The sequence below is a fragment of the Mytilus edulis genome, chromosome 5 (genome assembly GCF_963676685.1).
Source record: "Mytilus edulis chromosome 5, xbMytEdul2.2, whole genome shotgun sequence".
NCBI classification, from domain to species: Eukaryota; Metazoa; Mollusca; class Bivalvia; order Mytilida; family Mytilidae; genus Mytilus; species Mytilus edulis.
The window spans coordinates 12,092,298-12,117,377 of record NC_092348.1 but is presented as its reverse complement, the minus strand read 5'-3'; the positions used below and the strand labels follow the sequence as shown (position 1 = coordinate 12,117,377).

Genomic DNA, 25,080 nt, shown 5'->3' with positions numbered 1-25,080 from the left:
TGACTGTATCAGCTTCTTGTTGACAACTTTTATTACTCATTGGTGGTAAAACGTTGGGTTATTATAAAATACGAATAACATTATAATAAATAGCCCTTTGGTGGTTTGTTTTAGTCGTTGTGCATCCATCCGCCATACTCGCAATAATATGAGAGTGAGGTTTATGAATACATGTATCTGTATAGCTCTATTGTGTTTGATATGACTGGATGTATACGATGAGTTCTGTATTTTTTGTTATAATTTATTTATACTTTACATTTACCTCAGAGCTATGCATGAGGTAAAACCATTGATATTAAATTGATTAATTGCAGTATAGGCTATGCTCATTGTTAAAGGCCGTACGGTGACCTATAATTGTTAATGTCTGTGTCATGTTGGTCACTTGTGGAGAGTTGTCTCATTGCTCATTGGCAATCATACCAAATTTTCTTTTTATATTAAAAAATATAGAAATTATTGTGTTTCAATGTTGTTAAACAATAGACCATTTTCTTCACCAGAAGGTAAACTTTAAAAAATTAAATTGTAATTCATTATCCGAGTGTGGATTTCCCAGTGATCCCTATTTGGTTTTCTGAGTCGTGCAACGTATGAATAAAAGACGTCAGAGTATAGTAAACGAGTATATATGATATGATCAAACGTTATGTTGGGAGAATTTAATTTTCAAAAGTGTATACACAATGGATTTATACATAAATGCATAAGGGGCCTCGGTGGCCGAGAGTTCTAAGTAGTTACTACTGTAAGCACTAGCCAGTTAACACTGGTGTTGTGAGTTCTAACCCAGTTCGTGTAGGTGCACTTGACTCAAATATTAACTCGGATTTCTGTGGACACTCTGGCTTCCTCCACTAATAAAAACTGGACGCTACGAAATAGCCTAAATACGGTGCTTAAAAGTGGCATTAAACACCAAAAATCAAATCAAAATCAAATCATAAAGACTTAAAACGTTTTATATGTTTAAGAGTGTACATGATAAATGCAAGAACAGTGAAGTAAGCACATTATAAATTTCGGGCGTTCAAAACGCGTTTTTGATTAGATTTCATCAGAAACGTTTAAATACAAACATACACTATCAAAAAATCTTTCGGTTTGGGCCACGCAATTCCTATAAATTCTGAAAATTCTATCTATCATGTAACAATCTGAAAACAAATATAAACGAAATAAACAAAAAGCTATTCATGAAAAAGTTATTATGAAATTCCAAATTAGAATATGTACTGTAAAAAATTGAATATAAGTGAAAAAATAAACAACTTAACATCAACTGATGCGTAGATGGAAAAATTGCATGATATAAATGTCACGTGAATTGCGATGTAAAATATATTTTACGCAGTTTAAACAACTGCTCTGACCTTAAAATAAGACACAAAGTAGGAAAATGTTGACGGGCTATATAAAGTGAAATGGGCAATGTTAACATCCTATAAGCACGTTTCCAGCTGTATGCGCATTCTGTAAGGCAGTAAACATCAGTAGCCCTTTTCACAAAAAATCTTAAGATAAATCTTAAGATTTAATCTTACGAATATCGTAAGAGAAATCTTAAGTCACTTTCACGAAGGCGGTCGTAAGATTATTTTTTATCTTAAGAGTATTCTTAAGTTTTTATCTTAAGTAAAAACTTACGACTAATCGTAAGATAAACAATTGCATAGCAACCTTGTTTTACTTTCGTTTCACATGCGCAATGACGACTTCCGATTATCACTTATAGGTGTAAGACCACTAATTCAGGCCCGGCCAGAAAGCATATAGCAGAAAGTAGTACATATTTAACACAAAATAGTTCCTACGCATGGACATAACTTTCAATATATTTAGAATATTTTATTAATTTTGGTATCAAATGAAAGCTGCATGACTGGTGATCATTGCAGAACAATTTTTGACTGATAAATTTGAATAATAAAAAAATGGCATGAAATTTAAAAAGGAGGGTACATTTTGCATTTTTGTCCGATTGGAATATATAATGTACCTTGTATAAGTTGTATATGGAAATTAATGTCAGATATGCAGAATACCAAGTGTTTTCATGAAACCCATCATGTCTTTTAATTGTAAACAAACATTTAAGAAGCAATGTATTACCTTTTTAAACATGACTGAAACAGTAACATTGAATTAAATTTGTAATAATAAATTATATGTCCGGCTTTGAAAGCAACTACTACATTTCTAAATCGGATAAGCATGCACTGTTGTTGTTCTAATTAATAAAACCCGAATATGAAATCATTTGTACGCAGATGTGCAGTTGAAATGGATTGAATAAAGGTAGTTTGAAAAACAGGTCATCGGACAATTCCCCCTTTTTCCGAGTACCCTTATATCTCATCCCAGATATGACCATTTCTGAAACTGTGTGTACAATAATCAGACTGACAAATTTAAGGCTTTGGAAAATAGATTTATTGATCGTAAACGTTCATATTAAATATATGTACAACCTTTAGTCTTGCTTGTGTGTAAGCCAGTGTTCGGGATTGGCGTAACATAATTTGCAATGTTTCACTCCATAGCGGACGTGATAGAGAACACCAAATTTGCACATTTAACTACTAGACGGAAGATACGTTTGATTTGTGTTGTTAGTCTTATTATACATCTTGAATATGGGAAGGGATTGCATTTGATTTGTTAGGAGTTCTTTTAATGGCATCTCTAAATCATCCAAATAGACTGCTTTGGGAAACGATACCGTGCAATTGAATGGCCATTATTTAACAAATCAAGGTCGTCGGTCCGGTCCCAAAAAACGTGATCTCTTCTTAAAGCTCTTCGATCTGTTTATAATATTAAAAAGAAATATATAGCAGCCATTTTAAATTCTTATATTTCTCTTAAGATTTTTCTTAAGTGTAAAATATTTATACTTATGAGTGGGTAATAGCACTCTTAAAGTTACGATAGTTTTTACTCTTAAGATTTACTTAAGATTTTTTGTGAAAAACCTAAAAATCTTAAGATTACTCTTAAGAGTAAAATATGTCTTAAGATTTTTTGTGAAAAGGGCTACAGAGACTCTTTTTGGTTAAATTTGCATAAGTCATAATAACTCATTTGTTTTTACCGATGCTCAAAATCCTAGCTCCTAGCACTTTTCAGTGACAGACTGTATGCACATGAATTTAAAGTTTCCTTGAATAATCTTATTTTTAATATAATTCCGTTTTATCATTATCCTATTGGCGGATATGATTCGTAACCTATGTAACTGCTCATAAGATTTTTTGTGAAAAGGGCTACAGAGACTCTTTTTGGTTAAATTTGCATAAGTCATAATAACTCATTTGTTTTTACCGATGCTCAAAATCCTAGCTCCTAGCACTTTTCAGTGACAGACTGTATGCACATGAATTTAAAGTTTCCTTGAATAATCTTATTTTTAATATAATTCCGTTTTATCATTATCCTATTGGCGGATATGATTCGTAACCTATGTAACTGCTCATAAAAATGACTTAGGATCAAATGTATTACGTAAATTCAATCTAACCTTGCCCCTACAATAAGGATATATAATAAGTACATGAGCTTTTATTACAGTTGCAGTGTCATAGGAGAAAGATATACGAACTGTAGAAGAATGCAAATGAATTATTTTTGCATTGTTACTCTGTTGTGTTTAATTTTTCTGGATGGCACTACTTCCTATGTCTACCCAAACAAAGGTATATATTATTAGATTTTTTATGATTAAAATTTTAACTACACGATTGATTGACTGTTTGATTGATTGTTCGATTTGTGTTGAACGTCGCGCTGTTTGCCTTTTCGTGTCAGCCAGTTTGTATTGACGGAGGTAAGACTTACTACGTGCGGGGCTCGAACCAACAACCGCGGTGTTGACAGGCTATAGTGATACAGTAGTCACACTACTAAGACCACTCGACCCAGGTCGCTCAATTTCTTTATCAAGGAGATTCTGTTTGAATATATTCTACTTGAAATCTTTTTTATCGTTTATTTTTTAGTCAGTAGTTTCCTTTTATGCTACAGTTTAAATAATTGCACTTCATCTAAAGTTTTTTTGTCGCATTGACGATATGTTTTCGTGAATCATTCTTTCTATCAAGGACGTAAAATATTGCAGGTTCTCCTATTTAATTACTACGCCTGTATCATTATTGATGATTTTACAACAAATTCCTGATCACTGATTTGACTCGAGTTTTCATATTTGATTTATTGCATACTTAAATGTATATTCAAATTAGAATAAGTCAAAAATAAGCATGCATAGACTCGATAAAATATATCAACATTTCGTTGGTATTTTAAGTCTAGACATCTAATTAACCATCAAGATTACTTCAGAAGGCTGCCGACGGTCACATAGCCCGATATGAAAATTAAAACATAAATATGAATATGTAAGATTGCGATGCAATTGTATTTTTCTAGGTCTATTTGATGTCATGTTATATATACAATGTAGGCTAACAAATAAGTTATTCATCGTTTTAACCTGTATAAAAATCATGTTTTGTGGATCAAAGACAGAGTTTAACTTTGTTTCACTTTCAATGTTCATTTTTTCCTTTGATTGGCTGTACTCATCTTATACCTGCGTAACGTATCTGTAACTAAGTGGTAAAATTGAAGGTCAAATGAATACGGATTCATCAGCGATGTTTCTTGGCTTATTCTGACAAATTCTCACTTTAATGAATGATTGAACAGAAAGAAATAATGTTACAATTCTTTAAAATATCGTACTGTCTAATCAGAAAAGATCTGTTGTGTTCTGATATGACTTCGTAATTTATTATAAGCTGATAGAAAAAGTTACATAATCGTTTTAGTAATATACCTTTGCAATGGGTATAAAAAAGTAAAATCACTAAAATACTGAACTCCTGAGAAAATTCAAAACGGAAGGTACCTAATCAAATGGCAAAATCAAAAGCCCGAATACATCAAACGAATGGATAACAGCTGTCATATTCCTGACTTGGTACAGACATTTTCTCAGGCAGAAAATGGTGGATGAAAACTTGTTTTAAAACTAGCTAAACCTCTCAATTGTATGACAGTCGCATCAAATTCCATTATATTGACAACGATATGTGAACAAAACAAACAGACATAGCAGGTAAAAATGTCACAAATAGGGGAACAACAGTCAGCACAGTGTTATATTCTTAATCCCAACATTGCCCAATGAGAACAAACAAATATGTAACAAGAATATAATTTTAAGTATCCATGTTGTTGTTGTTAAATGTAGTCTTAAAGGGTATTGGGAAGATATAATAGAAAGCATCTAGTGGGTCGGATGTGAAAAATAAACTTCCTGATAACTTGAAATAGATATAGGAAGATGTGGTGTGAGTGCCAATGAGACAACTCTCCATCCAAATAACAATTTATAAAAGTAAACCATTATAGGTCAATGTACGGCCTTCAACACGGAGCCTTGGCTCACACCGAACCAAAAAAAAATAAAGGGCCCAAAAATTATTAGTGTAAAACCATAAAACTACATAAAAGTCCTTATATGTAGTTCTTATCTTGTCAAACAAGATACTTTTGCAAGGTTGACTTTTGAAAGAAATACGTAACACAGTTGTTTTGCTTTGTTATAATGTTAGCATTTAACATAAATTAAAACCATTGGGGGAAAAAAGCAAATACAAAAAGCATAATTTGAAAAGGTACAAATATCCTACAAATTTAAAAAGGTACAAATATCATAAATACTAGTAAATAATATAATGAGAACAAACTGGTACATATTCCACCAGCTGTACGTAACATAATCAAACGTTGATAACCTTATAACACTGCCACATGTATATCATTGCAGAGACTACTTGTCAACGAGAGTTACGGATATATCAACAGGAACCAAACGTACCGGAAAGAAGAAAACCTGTATGTGATAACTTAGGAAACTATGCCCACAAACAGTGTATTGGATCTCAGTAAGAACTATCATTTTAATAATTCAAAAGAAAGTCAATACAGTTACGGGTGTGACGTGTCGAGTAGGATCTTCTTAGTCGCAGGAGCAACTGGTGTGATTCATTTTGCTCAGTCTTTAGTTGTTGTGTTTTGCATAGTTTTATTTTTCTTTTGATCGTTTTTTCATTTTCTTTTTGTCAGAATCAATAGCATTGTCAGTATGTTTTTTTCATTTAGTATCCTATACATCTCTTTTATCATGATGATCTATCTTATTTAATTTGGATGTTATACACAATTGTGTGGTACAATTCAGTTTAAACGAAGATGTGTTTACACATTTTTAACTCATGAACATCAGTTAAATAAACGTATTCCATTACGGTATTATTATTATTTTTGTTCTTAAAAGACTGTTAGAATTGATATATATATTTGAAAGTTACGAAATGTTGGTCCTTATTTGGCTACATGATTTGTCTTTCAAGGTGTTACTGTGTTTTGAAAAATGGTACACACATTCCAGGATTTTCTTTCAATTATTGGAAGGCTGAACAGCAGACTTGTTGTAAGTAAATACATTATAAAAGCTCTCTTGTAAATTTCATTCTTGTACATAAACAAGAGTGTTGAAAAGACACAACAGAGCATAGCAATGAAACTAATATCTCGAGAGAAATGTCTATTATAATTAAAAAGCAGATTGGATAATCAATTATATATAAGAAGATATACCACATCTTCTTATATATAATTGATTATCCAATCTGCATTTTAATTATAATAGACATTTCTCTCGACGTCTGTTAAGATTGTGTATGATCCGTTGGCTTTAAGTCGGTTAAAAGAATTGTCCCGATACTCAGTGGCACTATTTAAAAGTATAAAGGTTCAAATATGTCAGTCGAAGAAAAAAACCTGAAAAACAGAATGAAAAAAACCAGCCGACTTTAGGAGAATATTTCATGATTGGATTGACAACATTGGTGATCATGACAGTGCAAGTAATTTGCATATAAAGTTACAGAGCGCTAAATCTCCAAAATGGTATTTCAGTAATCTTTGAATAACTGATGTTTTTATGCATTGGTCATTTTAAAACAACTCCGATAAAAAAAGAATTATATGGGGTTTTCATGTATACTTAAGTAGTCATTGATATAAAGTATCTCCTTTTTTTCAATCACTTGACTTTTTTTAACTTATTTTTGCTAAACGTATCAGCATTGGATTAAGACTTTTAAACAGTTACTTATATTTCAGGTCAACCTGCGAGTATTTTTAAAACTCCTAATTAACTATAAGATTTGATAGTTGGTTCTTATGTTGTACTGTTACGCCACTGTCCCAGGTTAGGGGAGGGTTGGGATCCCGCTAACATGTTTAACCCCGCCACATTATCTATGTATGTGCCTATCCCAAGTCAGGGGCCTGTAATTCAGTGGTTGTCGTTTGTTTATGTTTTACATATTTGTTTTTCGTTCATTTTTTGTACATATAAGGCCGTGAGTTGCTCGTTTGAATTGTTATACATTGTCATGTCGGGGCCTTTTATAGCTGACTATGCGGTATGGACTTGCCAATTGTTAAAGGCCGTACGGTTACCTATAGTTGTTAATTGCTGTGTCATGTTGGTCTCTTGTGGATAGTTGTCTCATTGGCAATCATACCACATCTTATTTTTTATATATAGTTATATACCTACAAAATACTGGCAATGATCTATTTTAATCATAGCACTAGTCTTTTCAGCTTTTATCATGGCCTGATTTATTCTTTTTATAAATAAGGAGATATAGCATGACTGCCAAGTGTGTTCTCATCAAGCTTCGACGAATAATTATAACTTTTTATTAGGAGATAGGTGGAAAAGATAGCTGGAAAATACCAGTTGGATATTCAAACTCCTATCTCGAATATAGGAGACAGGAGTGTGGTCACAACAGTTGGAACATATCCGTCGTCATATAAAGGTAAATAGTATATCGTATTTATTTGATACTTCGAACATACCATTAGATATAACAAGCGCATACATTAAAAACAGTTCGGTGTGAATAAGTATGTTGTTTTTATTTTTAAATATTTTCAGTAACGTCTTTATAATAGTGCTTATTTGTATTTCTAGATTGTGCACGTGAACAAGCAGAGTACGAAGCAACTGGACTGGTTGGGAAAATGTTTCGTTGTACTAACGATGGTAGCTACGACTCAATACAATGTACCGGTCAATACTGTTATTGTGCATGGCATGGCAAACAAATTGGGGAATCATCAGTACATAATAGAGTACATATCACCGAAATTAATAGCTTAAATTGCATATTTGGAAAAGGTACAAATATCCATAAATTCTAGTATCAATGAAATGAGGACAAGTTAGAACATATTTAACCAGCTGTATTTAACATCATCAAACGTTGATAAAGTTATATAATGCTACATGTTTTATCATTGCAGAGACTACTTGTCATCGAGAGTTACGGATACATCGATGGCAACCAAAAGTACCAGGAAGAAGAATACCTGTATGTGATTCCAGAGGGCACTATGCCCACAAACAATGTTCTGGATCTCAGTAAGATCTACCATTTTAGTTTAAACATATTTATTTTAACATTTCAAAGGAGGGTCAATACAGTTACGGATGTAGCATGTCGAATAGGATGTTCTTACCCTCCGGAGCACCTGGAGGTTTATTCAGTCTTTAGTTTGGTTTTTTTTATTATACATACTTGTGTTTGTCTTTTTATCGTTTTTCATTTTTTGTTTGCCAAAAAAATGGTATTGTCAGTTTGTTTCCCCCTTAGTATAATCTCTTTTATCATGATGATCTATCTTTGTGATGTTGTACAACGACTGTGCGGTACAATTCAATTTTAACGAAGATGTGTTTACGCATTTTAAACTCACAAAGATCAGTTAAATAAACGTTCTAGTATTCCAATACAGTATTATTATTTTTTTGCTCTTAAAAGACTGTTACAATTGATATTAATCTTTGAAAGTTTCCAAATGTTAGTCCTTTTTTACCTACTTGATTTGTCTTTCAAGGTGTTATTGTGTTTTAAAAAATGGCACACCAATTCCAGGCTTCTATGTCAATGTATGGGAGGCTGAACAGCAGACTTGTTGTAAGTAAATAAATTAATGTGTTGCATTAGATTTGATAAATGCATTATTATTTATCTAACGCTCTCAGGTAAATTTCATACTTGTACATAAAAAATAGAGTTGTTGATGATGCTGAGATTCCGTTGTTGATAGACAATTTGTTATTCCATTTAGAAAAACTACAAATAAGCATAGCAGTAGGACCGAAAATCACGCTAAAAAGGCTATTATAATTGAAAAACAGATTCGATGATTTTGTCAGTAAAGATTGTTTATGACCTATTTGAAGACTTGGTTTTGAAGAATATCTCCAAAATGACTTTCAGTAAACTGTGAACAGTAAATAAACTTCAGTGGTCACATTCAAAACAACCTCCATAAGAAAGATCGAGTTATTAGGGCTTTTCATATATACATGAAGCTGTCATTCTTATAACATATCTCCTTTTATTCAATGACTTGACATTTGTGTTTTAAAACTTGTTATTGCTCAATGTATCTGCATTGGCTTAAGACTTTTAAACAGCTGCTTATATTTCAGATCAACATGCGAGAATTTTTTGTAACACACAACTAACTATATACTACATTAAAAGATACTGGCAATGATTTAAATCATCTTATTTAATCGCAGCGCACTAGTCTTATCTGCTTTTATTATTGCCTGATTAAAATAGTGATTTTTATAAATAAGGAGATATGAAATGACTGCTAAGTTTGTTCCTCATAACAGTCGACGTATAATTAGAACTTACTGTCAAAAGATGGGTGAACAAAAGAGGTAGAAATTACCGAAGGGATATTCAAACTCCTATCTAGAAATGAACTGACGACTTCTGGGCCAAAAAAACAAAAATGACAAAAAGACAAACAATAGTCTTCACAACACAGCATATATATATAACAATGGACTGAGATACACGAACCACACCGAAAACCGGGATGGTCTCAGATTATCCTTATGTGACACCCGTCGTGTTCCTCGTGTAAGTGAAAATTCGACGATAAATCTAATTAGGTAGGTCACATTCTAGGAAAAGAGGAGACCAGAATGTGGTTACGACAGTTGGAACCTATCCGTTGTCATCTAAATGTTTATCGTTTTTATTTGATACTTCCAACATACCATTAGATATAAAAAGCGCATACATTAAAATAGTTTGGTGTGAATGACTTCTACTTTTCATTTGTAAGTATGTTGTTTTTCTTTAAAAAGATTTTCAGTAACGTCATTATGATAGTAATTATTTGTATTGCTAGATTGTGCACATGAACAAGCAGAGTATGAAGCAACTAGACTGGTGGGGAACAGCCGTCGTGTTCCTCGTGTAAGTGAAAAACAAAAATGACTAAAAGACAAACAATAGTCTTCACAACACAGCATATATATATAACAATGGACTGAGCTACACGAACCTCACCGAAAACCAGGATAGTCTCAGATTATCCGGAAGAGCAAGCAGATCCTTATGTGAAACCCGTCGTGTTCCTCGTGTAGGTGAAAATTCGACGATAAATTTAATTAGGTAGGTCACATTCCAGGAAAAGAGGAGACAAGAATGTGGTTACGACAGTTGGAACCTATCTGTTGTCATCTAAATGTGTATGAGTGGATCGTATTTATTTGATACTTATAATTATACCATTAGATATAACAAACGCACACATTTAAAACAGTTCGGTGTTAATTATTTCTCTACTTTATACATTTGTTGTTTTTCTTTAAAAAAAATTTCAGTACAGTCACGTCTGTATAAAAGTAATTATTTATATTGCTAGATTGTGCACGTGAACAAGCAGAGTACCAAGCAACTGGACTAATTGGGAAGATGTTTCGGTGCACTAACGATGGTAGCTACGACTCTATCCAGTGTACCGGTTCACATTGCTATTGTGCAGATCAGCATGGCAAACAAATTGGGGAATCATCAGTCCATATCACCAAAATGAATAGCTTGAACTGCTAATTAAAGAAAAAGATAGATTTTGTTATTTTTCTTTTTGTATAGCCAGCTTCTGAACTGATACTGGTTTTATTTTAACTGTTCTGCTCACATCGAAAAACATACTACGTTGAAACCAGGTAACATAAGTTTGAAACAAAATGTATGACAACTAAAAGACTTGGACAAAACAGCAAAATACATCTAAGATGAATTTTGTATAAGGAAGGGGACAAATATGAACCAAACAAAAACACCAATGAGACATATATTTGTCTTTAGAAAAAAAAAGACATAGACAATTAAGTTCAAACACTGGACACTCCGCACTAAAACAGGGGACGTTGGCATTTAAAAATCCGATCAATATACCAGTATGAGCAAATTTACAGAAATCAGGCCAGACAGTGAAACAGTTAATTTCACTAATATCGAAATGCGTTACAAGTGTACGATTATTCGTGTCACTTTTATACTGAATATGATCAATGAATTGTATAACATAAAAAAAAAGTTAACTTGGTACATTTTGCCCGTATTCCATGAATATTCTCAATTCAAATTTCTAATGAAATTTGCAACAATAATTGCTCATTTAAATACATAAATATAAAATGTCATACAGTCATGGTTAAAATTAATATTGATTAATAGTAACTTCCAAAAATAAATTACAGCTAATCATCTCAAAACAATCATCATTTCTTAATACATAATTTTCAAGCAGAGAAAGAGAGGTAATCAAACATATATATAACAGCATTCTTTAAATGGAATTGGATTACCTCCCTTACACTACTTTTGAATTGAAATTGTCTTTTAACCAGAAAAACCCGTGTTTTCCCCCATTTTTGCCCCTATTTGCTAAATGATTTGAGCCATAACCCCCCTCCCCCATAACAATCCTTTTGTAGTATGGAAACTTGTGGTATAATTTCAGAGAGATTTATACACTTAAACACAAGTTATTGACTGGAAACTACAAAAATGCTTATTTGGACACCTTTATTGGCCCCCAACTTATTGAAACCCCCCTTGGAGCAAGAACCCCAAAACTCAATCACAGCCTTTCCTTTTTAGTAAGAAACCTTGTAGTATAATTTCAGAGAGATCCATATACTTAAAAACACAGTTATTATTTGTAAACTAGAAAAGTGCTTCTTTTTGGCCCCTTATTCCTACATGTTCGGGTAAATTAACCCCCAAACTCAATCGCAGCCTTCCCTTTGTTCTATGGAACATTGTGGTACAATGTCAGAGAGATCCATACAGTTACACACTAGTTATTGTCCTAAAACTAGAAAAAGGCTTGTTTTTGGCCCTTTTTTCCCTTTATTCCTAGACTGTTTGCCCCATAACCCTTAAAATAAATCCCAACCTTCTACTAATGGTATTAAACATTGTGGTACAATTTCAGAGCAATTGAAATACTTATACGCAACTTATTATAAGTTATATTGTTCGCTACTGACCCCTTACGGATTCATAGAGGGTTAGTAAAATCCATAGGGGTGAGGCCGGATCTGTAGGGGTTAGTAGTTAACCGTATAACGAATTTATCGCACGTCGGACTTTTTTCTGCTGCGTTTTGTTGAAAAATAAACAATGAAACACAATAACATTCATAGATGACGTCACCATTAACGCGTCTTGAACCCCCTATGAAATTTACTAACCCCCCCCCCCCCACGGTTCCATAGGGGGTCACCACGTGACGTCTTTAAACTAATCACAACGTGATAATTTACCCGCGGTGCGATAATGTCCTCAAACTAGATAAATGCTTGTTTTGGACCCCTAATCCCTAAACTTTTTGGACCATAACCCCCAAAACCAATCCCAACCTTCCTTATATGGTTATAAACATTGTGTTAAAATCTTATAGATTCCTATTTACTCATACTAAATTTATTATCCGGAAACCATCTGTCTTCGGACGACGCTGACGACGACGACGACAACGTGATACTAGTACCAATACAAGACCAAATTTTTGCGGTCATATAAAAACATGTTCTACCTCGTAGAATGTATCTCGTGGAATCTTAGAGGAGTAAGAGCAGACTGATGCTGCATGTATACACTTAATTAAAATTTTCCAAATAGGATGATGCTGATATTGCTTTATGTCCGGTGGCCAGTATTACATGCCTATCAAGGTGCCAACAATAGCACTGTCAACATGATTTGAATTTCGACACCTTTGTTCTATACTAATATGCAGAGACGGAGTTTTAACCTGATAGTTTACAAGACAACAATCAAAAGAATGCATATTTTGCTACCCAAACCAATTACTCTGATTAAACGGAACAGTCTGCTCTTACTTTTAATACCATGTTCTAAGTAGAGCTTTTAATACCATGTTCTAAGTAGAGAAGCAGCAAATACCAATTGTTATGTCTACGATTGGACTCTATCGAATAACGTCATGACAATAAGGTAAAGTCCAAATGAAACCTGCCAGCCGTGTAGACATGTACACTTTACAATCATTCCATACACCAAATAAAGTTGACCTGGCCAATACAATAGGCTCTACGATACGGTCAGGCGAGGCGAGACATGTTGAGTGTTTATTATGGTTCAGTAACTGCTTAAAAAAGTTTGTTGTCGTGTGAATTTTTCATTTATTATATATACTTATGAGTTATAGATTAACTATATTTTGTTAATGGGTACAGTGTAAGGTCAATGTGTTTGTTTGACTGTTATTTGTTATTTTGATAGCGCAAAAGTTGAAATTAAATTAGCAATGCTTTAACATGTAAGTTATGCAAAAGTTTCAAAGTCAATGAACCATAATGAGGGGTTTGGGCTACTGTATATAATCTATATAGAAATGAAATTGCCAATACATTTACATACTAAATACCAATGACTTAACATTAGTGGTTCATCTTAAACTGATCTAATCACAAAGAAATACATGTAAACTAAGCAAAAAGTAAAATCACAAAAATACTGAACTTAGAGGAAGATCAATTGGGAAAGTCCATAATCACATGGCAAAATCAAATAACAAAACGCATCAAAAACGAATGGACAAGAACTGTCATATTCCTGACTTGGTACAGGCATTTTCAAACGTTTCAAAAGTCGCAAGACCATGACTGAGGGGGTGGGGCCAAATATTCTCCATGGAAATGAGATGTGCAAATGCTAATAAATATGACTGAATTCCATTTAACATTGGCCTACAACGAATGGTTCCCTTTCAACTGACCTAATCACAAACTAATATATGTTAACCGTGTTAACTAAGCAAAATTTTCAAAAGTCAATAGACCATGACTGAGGAAGCAGGGACGAATTATCTCCATGGAAATGAGATGTGTCAATGCTGATACAACCACATTCAAATTTAATTGACCTACCACTAGTGGTTCACCATAAACTAGACCTATCACATACTAATTCATTGTTGTCGCTACCGCTGCAAACAGCATACCTTTGACTCGTTTTTTTACTCCTTCAAGGCTAGACAAACAAGAGGCTCTCAAGAGCCTGAATCGCTCACCTTGATTTTTTGGCATTTATCTTTCGTTTTAGAGTTTGAGTGTCCAATTTCATCGTAATTTGTGTTTTTGGTGTAATGTTTATTAATAAGTGTTTGAAAATGCAGTTTTTTGTCATACTTTCTTCATAACCAAAAACTACAAAATTTCCTTAAAATTACCAATTTAGTGGCAGCAACCTAAGGATGGGTTTTTAGATTCATCTGAAAATTTCAGGGCTGATCGAACTTTACCTTATGAACACTTTTATCCCATGTCAAATTTGCTCTAAATGCTTTGGTTTTTGAGATATAAGCCAAAAACTGCATTTTACCCCATGTTCTATTTTTACCCAAGGCGGCCATGTTTTTTTAAGAAACAGAAAATAAAACACAAACTTTATTCTAGATACCCTAAGGATCATTCAGCTTGAATTTGGTTGGAATTGGTTCAGTAGTTTTAGAGATTTTTTAAAGTTAGAAAAACATGATAAACAAATTGTGTAAAATTGTCCTTAAAGGGCAATAACACTTTCAGGGGTCAATTGACAATTTTGGTCATATGAACTTATTTGTAGATCTTACTTTGCTGAACATATTTGCTGTTTACAGCTTATCTTTATAACTGCTTTGGTTTTTGAGATATAAGCCAAAAACTGCATTTTACCCCAATGTTCTATTTTTAGCCATGGCGGCCATGTTTTTTAACGAAAAAGAAAATAAAACACATTGTTCATTTAAGCTACCCTAAGGATCATTCAGCTAAAGTTTGGTTGGAATTGGTTCAGTAGTTTCAGAGGAGAAGATGTTTGAAATAGTTTACACCAGACGGACGACGACGACATAGGACGCCAAGTGATGGCTAAAGCTCACAGTTCCTTATGAACGGTGAGCTAAAAACAGAGGTCAAGGACAATGAACACACATGAAGGACTGACTTCTTAACATAAAGCATCTGCATACAATGTAGGCATTCTCAAGTATAAAGCTTTAAACAACAAGTGTATGACTGCCAGTTTACCCTATGTCTTGTAAGGCGTAACAGAAACTAAAATGTTTGTATACTTAACTTTTATTATAAATATAATCACAAATACACAAATACAAATTAAAATAATAATAAAATGAACATAGAAACACTTTTCCTGTGACTATTTCATATCAATATCTTTCATTAAAATAACAAACAAACCATCATCACGATCATTCATTTCTTATAGCACCTCTCATTCAAACAAGATATCTAACTGGACGGTTTTGCAGCACTTTACAACCAAGTATACAACTATGATGTTATCTTATGACTTTTAAAGGAAGCACATATTTTTGGTTTCTTGTCATTGCTATTTTGAATAATTCTGCAATCTCTTTAAAAAATATACCATAAATTTGGTCCAAGTATTCTTAGTATGTATTATGATGTAATGAATCTCATCTCAGATTACAGCCACTTGATATATCACAAGACACATGTACATTTTTTAAAACAGGCTAAAATGTTACAGCCTTTTGAAGCCATTATTCAATGTCGGTGGTAATAAATATATAGTGATACTAAATTTACATGAACTTGATGAAACACATGTGCTTTAAGAATTACGATTAAATATGTTCAATGCCAAAGTTTAATACATTCATGACATTTTAAAAGCAATTATATATCAAATCTTTGAGAAAGTAAAAAGAAACAAAAAAGACTGTGTGTCATGTGTGAACAACCATAATCCTCTGTGAGTAGAAAAAAATAAAACCAAAGTTCTATATTTATAAGCAATAAAAGTTTGAAAATATCTATATTGTTCTGTATTTTATTTTGTTGTTGATCAATTTCAAATTCATTATGTATAAATTAATGCACTATGTAAATAAGAGCATTTATAAATATGAAATAAAACATTTGGCAGTGTGGACCTTATCTGTTATCTGTTATCGTTTCAAATTCTTAATGGTGAAATATTCTCAACTACACTTAGTCTACAACTGCATTCCTTCAATACAGATCATTTCCAAGCATTCAGTAGATTCAGATAAAGATTAATACAGCAAAACTAAGACTGTTAAAAGTTTTTTTCATGTACACATCATTTAACTGGTGAGAAGTCTTCAGTTGACCCTGACTTTGTGCATCAAAGTAATGGTTAGAGTGAGATCCATGTCTTAAAGCTGAGGTAAACAGACACAGATATAATACTTAAAACAGTTCTCCTAATAATGTGGAAGATTTACTTAGGTCCAAACGATTGTCCTGTGAGTGAAAAGTCAAATGAGAATCCGTCTCCATTGCCTCCTTGGTCATGTTCATGTACGTGTGTAACTGTAATACCAGAACTAAGATCTACTGATCGCCCTTCCTTGTCCTAAAAAATAAAACAAATAAATTAAAATTTACCGATTTATTGAATTTTATTCATGTATTTTTTCAAGCAAAAGTTATGATTTAAAATATGCAGATGTCTATAATATTTGATAATTCAGATATGCTGATGTAAAGAGATGATCATGCAGTCACACCCCTTAATGTTTTTTTCTCTACATAATGAAAAGATAACTCAGTTAATAAATCATCCATTTCCAAAACATTAATAATTTGAAAAAAATGAAATCTACTCTGTAAAAACAGCAAGGTACATGTACATTTAGGTGTGATTTCCTTGCTAGATGTTTTACTATCAGCGTAACAGTTTTCAACATTTAAAAATAAATGATGTTCTAATGTTTGAAAAGTATCATTTATCATTTCAAGTAAACAAACTTACTGCTCTATAATCTAAAAACATTTCTTTAAATGCCATGAAGTCACTAAAGGTTGATAACATTTCAAATATTTCACCATCTAATTCATTTCTTCTCTCCCTGAAATTAAACAAATATACCATTACATACAGTTAATGTGAACCAACAAAATTGTTCAATATTTTTGTTAAAGGATGTACAGTGACATATAGTTGTTAATTTCTGTGTCATTTGGACTCTTGTGAAGAGTTGTCTCATTGACAACCATACCAAATCTTCTTTTTTTATAAATAAAACCATGATTTGCATAATTGCTGCTTTTATTAAACACCTTTCACACTTTTACAATAGATGGTGTCCTAATGCTGTATTCCTTACTTTCTATGTCATGTACACGATGTATGTCAAGGTTAAGTATTTTTATACATACATGACATATGCTTACTTTCTATTCATGTATACGAGTATATATATAATGGTAGTTTTTTTTAAGACACTCTTAATAATGTATATGATGGTGATGAATGCATTCAAAGTAGAAAAGTGTTCATTAAGCATGTTAAGGTTAATTGAGTAAAGACTAAAATATCATCATGCATAGACATCATGGACATTGGAAAGTCAATTAATAAATGTAATAAGAATATAGAACCCATAACAGTATATGGCCAAGTCAGTAAAATTAATTTTTCACAATAAACAGATATTTTTTGTCAGGTTTTTTTTTTTACTTCACCTAAATTTCTCCTTGACAATCTTGACAATTCACAACAACTTCTGTTTTTTTTTTAAACATGATAAATATTTTCTTTTGCCCATGAATCATACGTTAAAAGTACTTACATTATTTGTCTTGTAAATTCTACCATAGAAAACTCTGGTATTCGTTTAGATAATTCATCTTCTAAGTATTTTTCTATTAATTCAATCTGAAAATAAAATAAAATTAGTTTATTACATTGGTTGCAATGAATTACATTGATTTCCCAGTTAGATAAAAACCGATAATTTCACATGTGAAATAAACGTGGTTATTTCACTCTCTGGCGTCATACAATAGGCGTTGTCAAGACGTCGATAACGTCGGATCAAAACAATTTGTCAATGCGTAGGAAAAAGATATAGTTCCTTACATTTTCTACATTAATTTCATAAAAAAAGCCAGTTGCCAATGTAATAAAAAGAATAACTAATCGCCGTATTTGAATATCAAAAATAAGACAACTTGTGACCGAACGCAGCTATGGATTAAACTCGTGCTGCGCACTCGTTTAATCCATGCGTCGTTCGGTCACGCGTTGTCTTATTTTTGATATTCAAATACGGCGATTAGTTATACTATAATTAATAAACTTATTTCACTTTTATGCCTACAAATATTAATGAGACAATGTACATGATGTATATTGCTTGCCAGCTAATTAGATAAAAATTCTCCAATGAAATTGGACATTATCCAATGTGACTAAACATGCTAAATATCATTTGAAAAATAATTTTTAGATCAATCTGATTCATCGTTAGGTTTAATTTTACACTCGTCATAACTTGAAAGAATAAAGTGGGTTTTTTTCAATGATGGTAATCGTCAATTACAGGAAACAACCTTTTGATAGGATTGTTATACTTTGTGTTTAAAGGAGCCATAAACTTTTCCTTGCCCACAGAAAAAAATAACAATGACCCTCTCCTTAAATTGTTTTTTTTCACAACAATTATACATTTTGTTTTTGTATTTCTCTGAGGTCAGGTAACAAATGTAACTTAGAAAGGTAATAACTAGCTTTAAAACAACAAGGAAGAAAAACAATAGTTTGCAAAATTTAACTTGGCTAAATGTTTAGACTTTCTTCAATTCTTATTACAAATGTATTGACCATATCTATGATATCTAGTCTACAAGGAAAATCTATACTTACATATTCTCTATGTATATCTGTGTAAACAAATTTATTTTCTTCAGTGTCTTCAAATTCATGGTAATATTTTTCTAAGAAATTATTTTGCAATGTCTGGAATTCATCTTCTGAAAAATAAAGGTTACTATTTTAGTCTGATGCATCTATTGTACTACTCATGAGTAAAATCAGTCTTTGATATGTTCAACTAACTTATTGTTTTTAAAATGTAATCATCATACCATATATGCCATACAAATACTCTGAATAGTGATTTTAGTAACCTACATGTAATAACTATTCACTAAACTTATCACTTACTGGACATTGCCTGATGTGAGAATGTTGAAAGCTATATGCGTATTTAAACTCATAAGCTGTCTGATTCAGCAGTTATCTATATTGTCAAATTATTTAGTTTTGCATGTCAGAGTGATGTTCTTTTTTAAAAATGTGGAATATGTCAAATAGACAGCAACCCGGCAAAAATGATGTACTTACCCATAATAATATCTTCTATGTGTCCTATAGTTTCATCAAATTTAGTATCAACATCACTGGATCTAAAAATAATCATAAACAATTATCATATTTTGTTCTACAAAATGTAAATCTTATCTTTATGTCAGTATGTGTGTTTATAAAGTACAGATATATATGATTAATGATTGGTTCCAGCAACTAAAGTGTGATTGGAAAAGATAAAAGATTTTATTCTATTTATAATGTCAGATGTAATGATGTACTAAAATTACGTTTATAAATTGCACATATCATGTACATTTTTGTATACATGTATATATAAAATAAATTGTTGAAAATTACTAATATAAAAGTTTCTGTACCATTGAGTTTCCCCATTTCATCATGTTTCATAATTAAATTTCATCAGACTAATTTTCAATTTTATAACGCAAGGCTTTCTTTTTTTCACTATTGGCAAATTCAATGAAATTATAAACATAATAAATCTTGGTTTATTATGTAAATGATAAAATAAATGACTTACACAGCAATTGCCAAATCTTCATCATGGAAGGCAAAATCCATAGGCTCTATTCCATCTACAAGAAACACAAAACAAATAAAATAAATCTATTCAAAAGAAATAAAAAGATAAGATTAAATTGCAGTAGTAAGGAGATGTGATGCAGTATGATAGAAAATCAGACAACTGTAGCTTACTGCTATTCACCGACGACCCAAGGAATACAAGAAATAATCAAATAGAGAAAACTAACAGCTTCACACATAGTCATACATGTATATAAGAGTCCAGAAAGATTCCAAACATGCTGCATTTGCAATACTGTACTTCTCAGCGGAAAACTTCATGGTGGTCCAGTTGCCTGATATCCGGTCGTTCCGGCCCCAAACCGATCCGGCCCCAAGTCAATCCGGCCCAAAGTCGATCCGGCCCAAGTCGATCCGGCCCACGTCGATCCGTCCCCAAGTCGATCCGGCCCCATAATAAAATATGAATAAACTATATTCACTGTATGGAGGAATTTGTGACAAATTTGAACAGTATAAACGGAATTTGCGAAAAGTGTCGATGATGGATGACAACAGGTAAGTGAAGTATTGGAGTATATACTAGTTAAAGAACTATTTTTAATCTATACGAAACTGAGTGTTATTGTGTCTCTTTGTATAGCAGCTCTGAGGGGGGATAGGACTTTTATCTGGAATCAGGGATCGGGTGTTTTTAAGCTCGGGATTTCGGGATTGACCCTTTCGGGATCCGGGATTTTTTTTTCGAATTTCGGGACCTCAGGATTTCGTGTTTTTAAGCCCGTGATTTCAGATCAGGACCCACTACACCCCTCCCCCCTCAGCTCTAACATATTTTAAAAAGTATAGATATTTTCCATGCTTTACTCATCATAATGTCTTGTGTAACCAAATCATTAGTCTAGAGTTGGTTTGTTTATTCAACAATTGTCTGATGATTGTGAACTAAGGTAATGCCAAGTTCGTAATCACTTAATTCAATCAAATCCTGATTAATTAAAGTTACGTAATCAACAAGTTCTTTATAGTTTGATCTTTTGTTTGGTGTATATAATAATAATTAACTGTATTTATAAAATCGGCAAATCAAACAACATTTCTCAATTTGAGAAATTTTAAGAACTTTAAAGAAAAACAATATTTGTGGTTATGTATCAGCTTGGGAATTGGCTTGTCGTATCGTTGTGTATGTAACTATTTGTTATTACACAAGATGAAAGACTTGTTAGGATCACAGTCAATTGAAAGAAAATGCTAAATACTGCTGATTAATGTTGATGTTTGAATTCTTTATATACGTTTTAATATAATTATACCCAATAATCTTGAAAACTTGTACTAAAAACATAATCAACCTAGTTGTTTTATACTCACTAAAGAAAATATTTTTCAAAGGCCTCTTTTTTTTTTTATTTACCGTACACCTTTTACATTATAATAAAAATCATAAACATTTATGAATTACAATTATATCTTTATTTTTATTCCTTATAAATATATTTTTTATTGGGGCCGGATCGACTTTACATATGGGCCGGATCGACGTGGGGCCGGATCGACGTGGGACGGATTGACTTGGGCCGGATCGACGTGGGGCCGGATCGACCCGAAAGCCAGTTGCCTAATGCCACCTCTTTTATTTGCTATATGCATAAGTAAATGTACAATTACCCCCCCCCCCCCCCCCCCCCCAAAAAAAAAAAAGAAAAAAAGAAACACAAACATATATTTTGCTTGGATAATTTTATCTAAATAAACATTGATTGGTAAAAGAGTGTGTTTAACATTTTAAGCAAGTATTATAATAGTGACATACTTTGTGTATTTATAGTCATGTTAGTCCAGTATAAGAAGTGGCATATTATTTTAATTTAACAATTTTGAGCAATGGCAGTATACAAATGTATATTGAATGTAAAAAGGGGGGTATAAAAAATAAACAGTTGCAAGACTGAATGGATCGTTTTCAATAAAAGTTACCACAATCTGTTTCGTTAGATGGCTTGGATACTTCATTAGAAAATGTGTCCCTTTATTTCCAAGCAAATAACAACGTAAGTGAAGGAAGAGATGTCACTTGTCAAAGTTTTTAAAAGTTGTTATGTTGTTGTTATGAAGATTACAGAAACCAACAAATTAAAGAATGTGTGACAAAGTTAGCTACTTACACATGCAGACACTCATTTTGGCAGATGATTTTATATGTTCCTATTTATCCTTGTATTTGTTTTCTGTTTACATTCACTACTGATCCAAATGTATTTGAGCGATCGTTAAGGTATCGCGTGTCCAAACAAGTTCAGGTGGAGTTTCCCACAGGAAGTTTACTTATATAGAATAAGTGGAGAGTTCATGTGGCGCGTTGTTCATGCTGAGACAATAAACATGTTTCGACAATGAATTATAGATGTAATTAACTCATGTGGATATGACATGTATTAACGTAATCAACACACATCAAGCCAATCAATTAATTTGTAAAATATAAACTAACACAGGTAAAATATAACAATTTCACCTGAAAATGGAACATTTCAAAACAAACAATGGTGATTTAATTACTCAACTATGCACTCCGTCTAGATTTATTGGGATAAGAACTTTAAATCAACTAATTAACGAACGGGGAAGCCTAACTAATATATGTATTTTTTAAATCAACTGAGAAGTCTACAGAAAATATGAAAATAACACTAACCCGGTTGTTCTTCATCGGCATTTGATGCCATGTTTTTTAAATCACCGGAACTTAAATCTCTAATCAAAAATGCTTTATTGTAAAACCAATCTTATTTCTTTTGATTTGGAATATTATTTATGAAATTTACTTATATATTTTTTTTAAAAGACAACCATTAATATAACTTTATAGAGAAGTAATCAATTATTTGAAACATTTCTATTACGGGATATTTATGTAAATAAGTTAAAGGGTATTTCTCAAAGTTTTTATTTTTGAGTGTTATGGTTTAGAATTTACTGAGTCTGTTATATGTCTTTGCCTATATATAATTAAAACCAGAAATCAAAGACATATGAATACAGAAATATATTCTTTTTTTAGAGAATAACCAAAAAATAGGCCTATATTAACTTGTATTCATCAATCTTTATTTTGTATTTTATACTAACATTAGGATTAAGTAAACATGTAAAAATATAATAAAATATTCTGTCTGCATGTCTATATGTAATCATTATATTGAAATATGTATATATTTGAAATTTGGTTAGTGAGAATAAAGACATATCATAAAAAGACCCTTCCCCGTTTGAAGTCAGTGGCCGCACAATATCCAAATCGTTATATATTCAAATTTTAATTCAATTAACCAATTAGTCAATCACTAATAACAGACGTGGTATACTATTTTAAATACAATAACCTAAGGATAAGGACAAGTTTATACAATGAACATGTAACTAATTGCCAATCGTTTATCTCAAGTTGGATTTCTTTGATGTATACAGGTGTGAAAATTTAAAATAAAGGACAATTCTCAATATGAACTTTTTTCTTTCTCCAATTTAGTATATGTAAGAGAATGATAATCCCGTTCTTTATAGTCGAGTACGAGCGTTAGCGGGCTATATTCTATGTTTATTGATGTTTTAACCCCTTTTCTTCATGAAAACCCACAAATCAACCCAGCCTCTGGAAATCCCCTCGAACATGTTTGGACCTACCCAAAAAGAGAGAGAGAGAAAAAAGTTAGAATGATTTGGGTTCTTGTTCTCTCTAAGTTGGACACAAAAACCCATATTTTAATAATTTTCTTGTTTTTATGCGGACAATTTTTATAACTCTAACATTGTGAGCTCGAGTTAACTGTCGTTTGAATTAAAAATGTGGCGTTGTAATGTATTTCTGACAAAATACAAAATACACATTACCAAAGTCAGCAAATGAAATCTTAAGCTTTCAGAAAGAAAACAAGTTTGACTTTCCAAACATATGTTAATCTTGAAAAATGTCTTAACGATAAGAGTAACCCTGCAGCCGAGAACATCAGCCTTCAAACACGATCTTATGAGGTTCATTAATATTGTTTTTTAACTCAAAAGATGGGACATATATAGATAAACATAAATGAATGCAGTTGTGCACTCAAATCTTTTCTAGGGTGTATTATTCATTCATAATGTGTGAGATGAACATCCTTTTATCTTGTTAAATACATCGACTTTGCTTTGTCTGCCTGCATCAAAGCGTACATTCTAATCCTATGTTCAGTAATCTTATGTTCCTTGAATTTTTCCGAATGATTCATCGCATGATTTCTCATCGTCTACATCACAATATTAATAATTTTCGTCTACACCACAATATTTACAAGATTCGTCTACAACACAATATTAACAAGTTTCGTCTACATGTTTTTTTGCGACTATATATTTTTCGTCATCTTCAAAAAGCAAAATCAGAAAAGGACCCAAAATGGACCCTTGAGGGACTCATGCCTTTACAGTATTCCAATTTGGAAAACAATCCAAATTTTCTCCAACCCTCTGTTTTCCTTCAGAACGACTACATTTATCATTCAGCCCACATTTTCATAAATTTATACAAAAGTCCCATGTGCCAAACAATCAAACGTTTTTGAGACATTACAAAACATAAATCGCACATATTTCGTTTCTCAAGTTTTTAAGCATTCTCATCATATACTACTATAGTTAATAGTAAAGTCATTGTTACAAAACAATATAGTTGTGTACATACTTAAAAAAAAATGTATGTGTTAGTGTTTACTGTGGATAATTCATCAGTGCTTACTATGTTCTATATTTTTATGGTTCATATGAGAAAATGTGACTTTTACGAGGAAATTTAAAAATATATATTGTTTGTTATTACATTTTTTTTAAAATTATCATATCTCGTATTTTATACGGTAAATTTATATTATCACATGGTATTCCTTTAAGTTTTTTATTAATTTCGAGG

General features: G+C 32.1%; 2 protein-coding genes across 7 annotated transcripts in view; one reads left to right on the top strand and one right to left on the bottom strand.

Moving 5' to 3' along the window:
• The window catches only part of LOC139522960 (uncharacterized), a 32,085-nt gene extending 21,053 nt beyond the window's left edge, over positions 1-11,032 (top strand). The window contains exons 6-10 of one of the 3 annotated variants that reach the window (XM_071316640.1): positions 6,423-6,502; positions 8,063-8,269; positions 8,395-8,512; positions 8,989-9,068; positions 10,828-11,032. In XM_071316640.1, coding sequence (XP_071172741.1) covers positions 6,423-6,502; positions 8,063-8,269; positions 8,395-8,512; positions 8,989-9,068; positions 10,828-11,015 — 673 coding nt within the window. In that variant the 3' untranslated portion in view covers positions 11,016-11,032. Of the gene's footprint in view, positions 1-6,422; positions 6,503-8,062; positions 8,270-8,394; positions 8,513-8,988; positions 9,069-10,308; positions 10,413-10,827 lie in introns of those variants that run through there. The other 2 variants (XM_071316639.1, XM_071316641.1) reach the window with 2 other exon arrangements.
• Positions 1-22,887, bottom strand: part of LOC139522961 (ADP-ribosylation factor-like protein 2-binding protein) — a 29,387-nt gene extending 6,500 nt beyond the window's left edge. The window contains exons 1-7 of one of the 4 annotated variants that reach the window (XM_071316642.1): positions 22,831-22,887; positions 20,128-20,182; positions 19,620-19,681; positions 19,140-19,246; positions 18,064-18,149; positions 17,244-17,340; positions 15,544-16,844 (exon numbers count right to left, since the gene is read on the bottom strand). In XM_071316642.1, the coding sequence (XP_071172743.1) occupies positions 16,710-16,844; positions 17,244-17,340; positions 18,064-18,149; positions 19,140-19,246; positions 19,620-19,681; positions 20,128-20,182; positions 22,831-22,861 (573 nt within the window). In that variant the 5' untranslated portion in view covers positions 22,862-22,887 and the 3' untranslated portion in view covers positions 15,544-16,709. Of the gene's footprint in view, positions 1-15,543; positions 16,845-17,243; positions 17,341-18,063; positions 18,150-19,139; positions 19,247-19,619; positions 19,682-20,127; positions 20,183-22,300; positions 22,499-22,830 lie in introns of those variants that run through there. The other 3 variants (XM_071316646.1, XM_071316643.1, XM_071316644.1) reach the window with 3 other exon arrangements.
• Between the last annotated feature and the right edge of the window lie 2,193 nt (positions 22,888-25,080).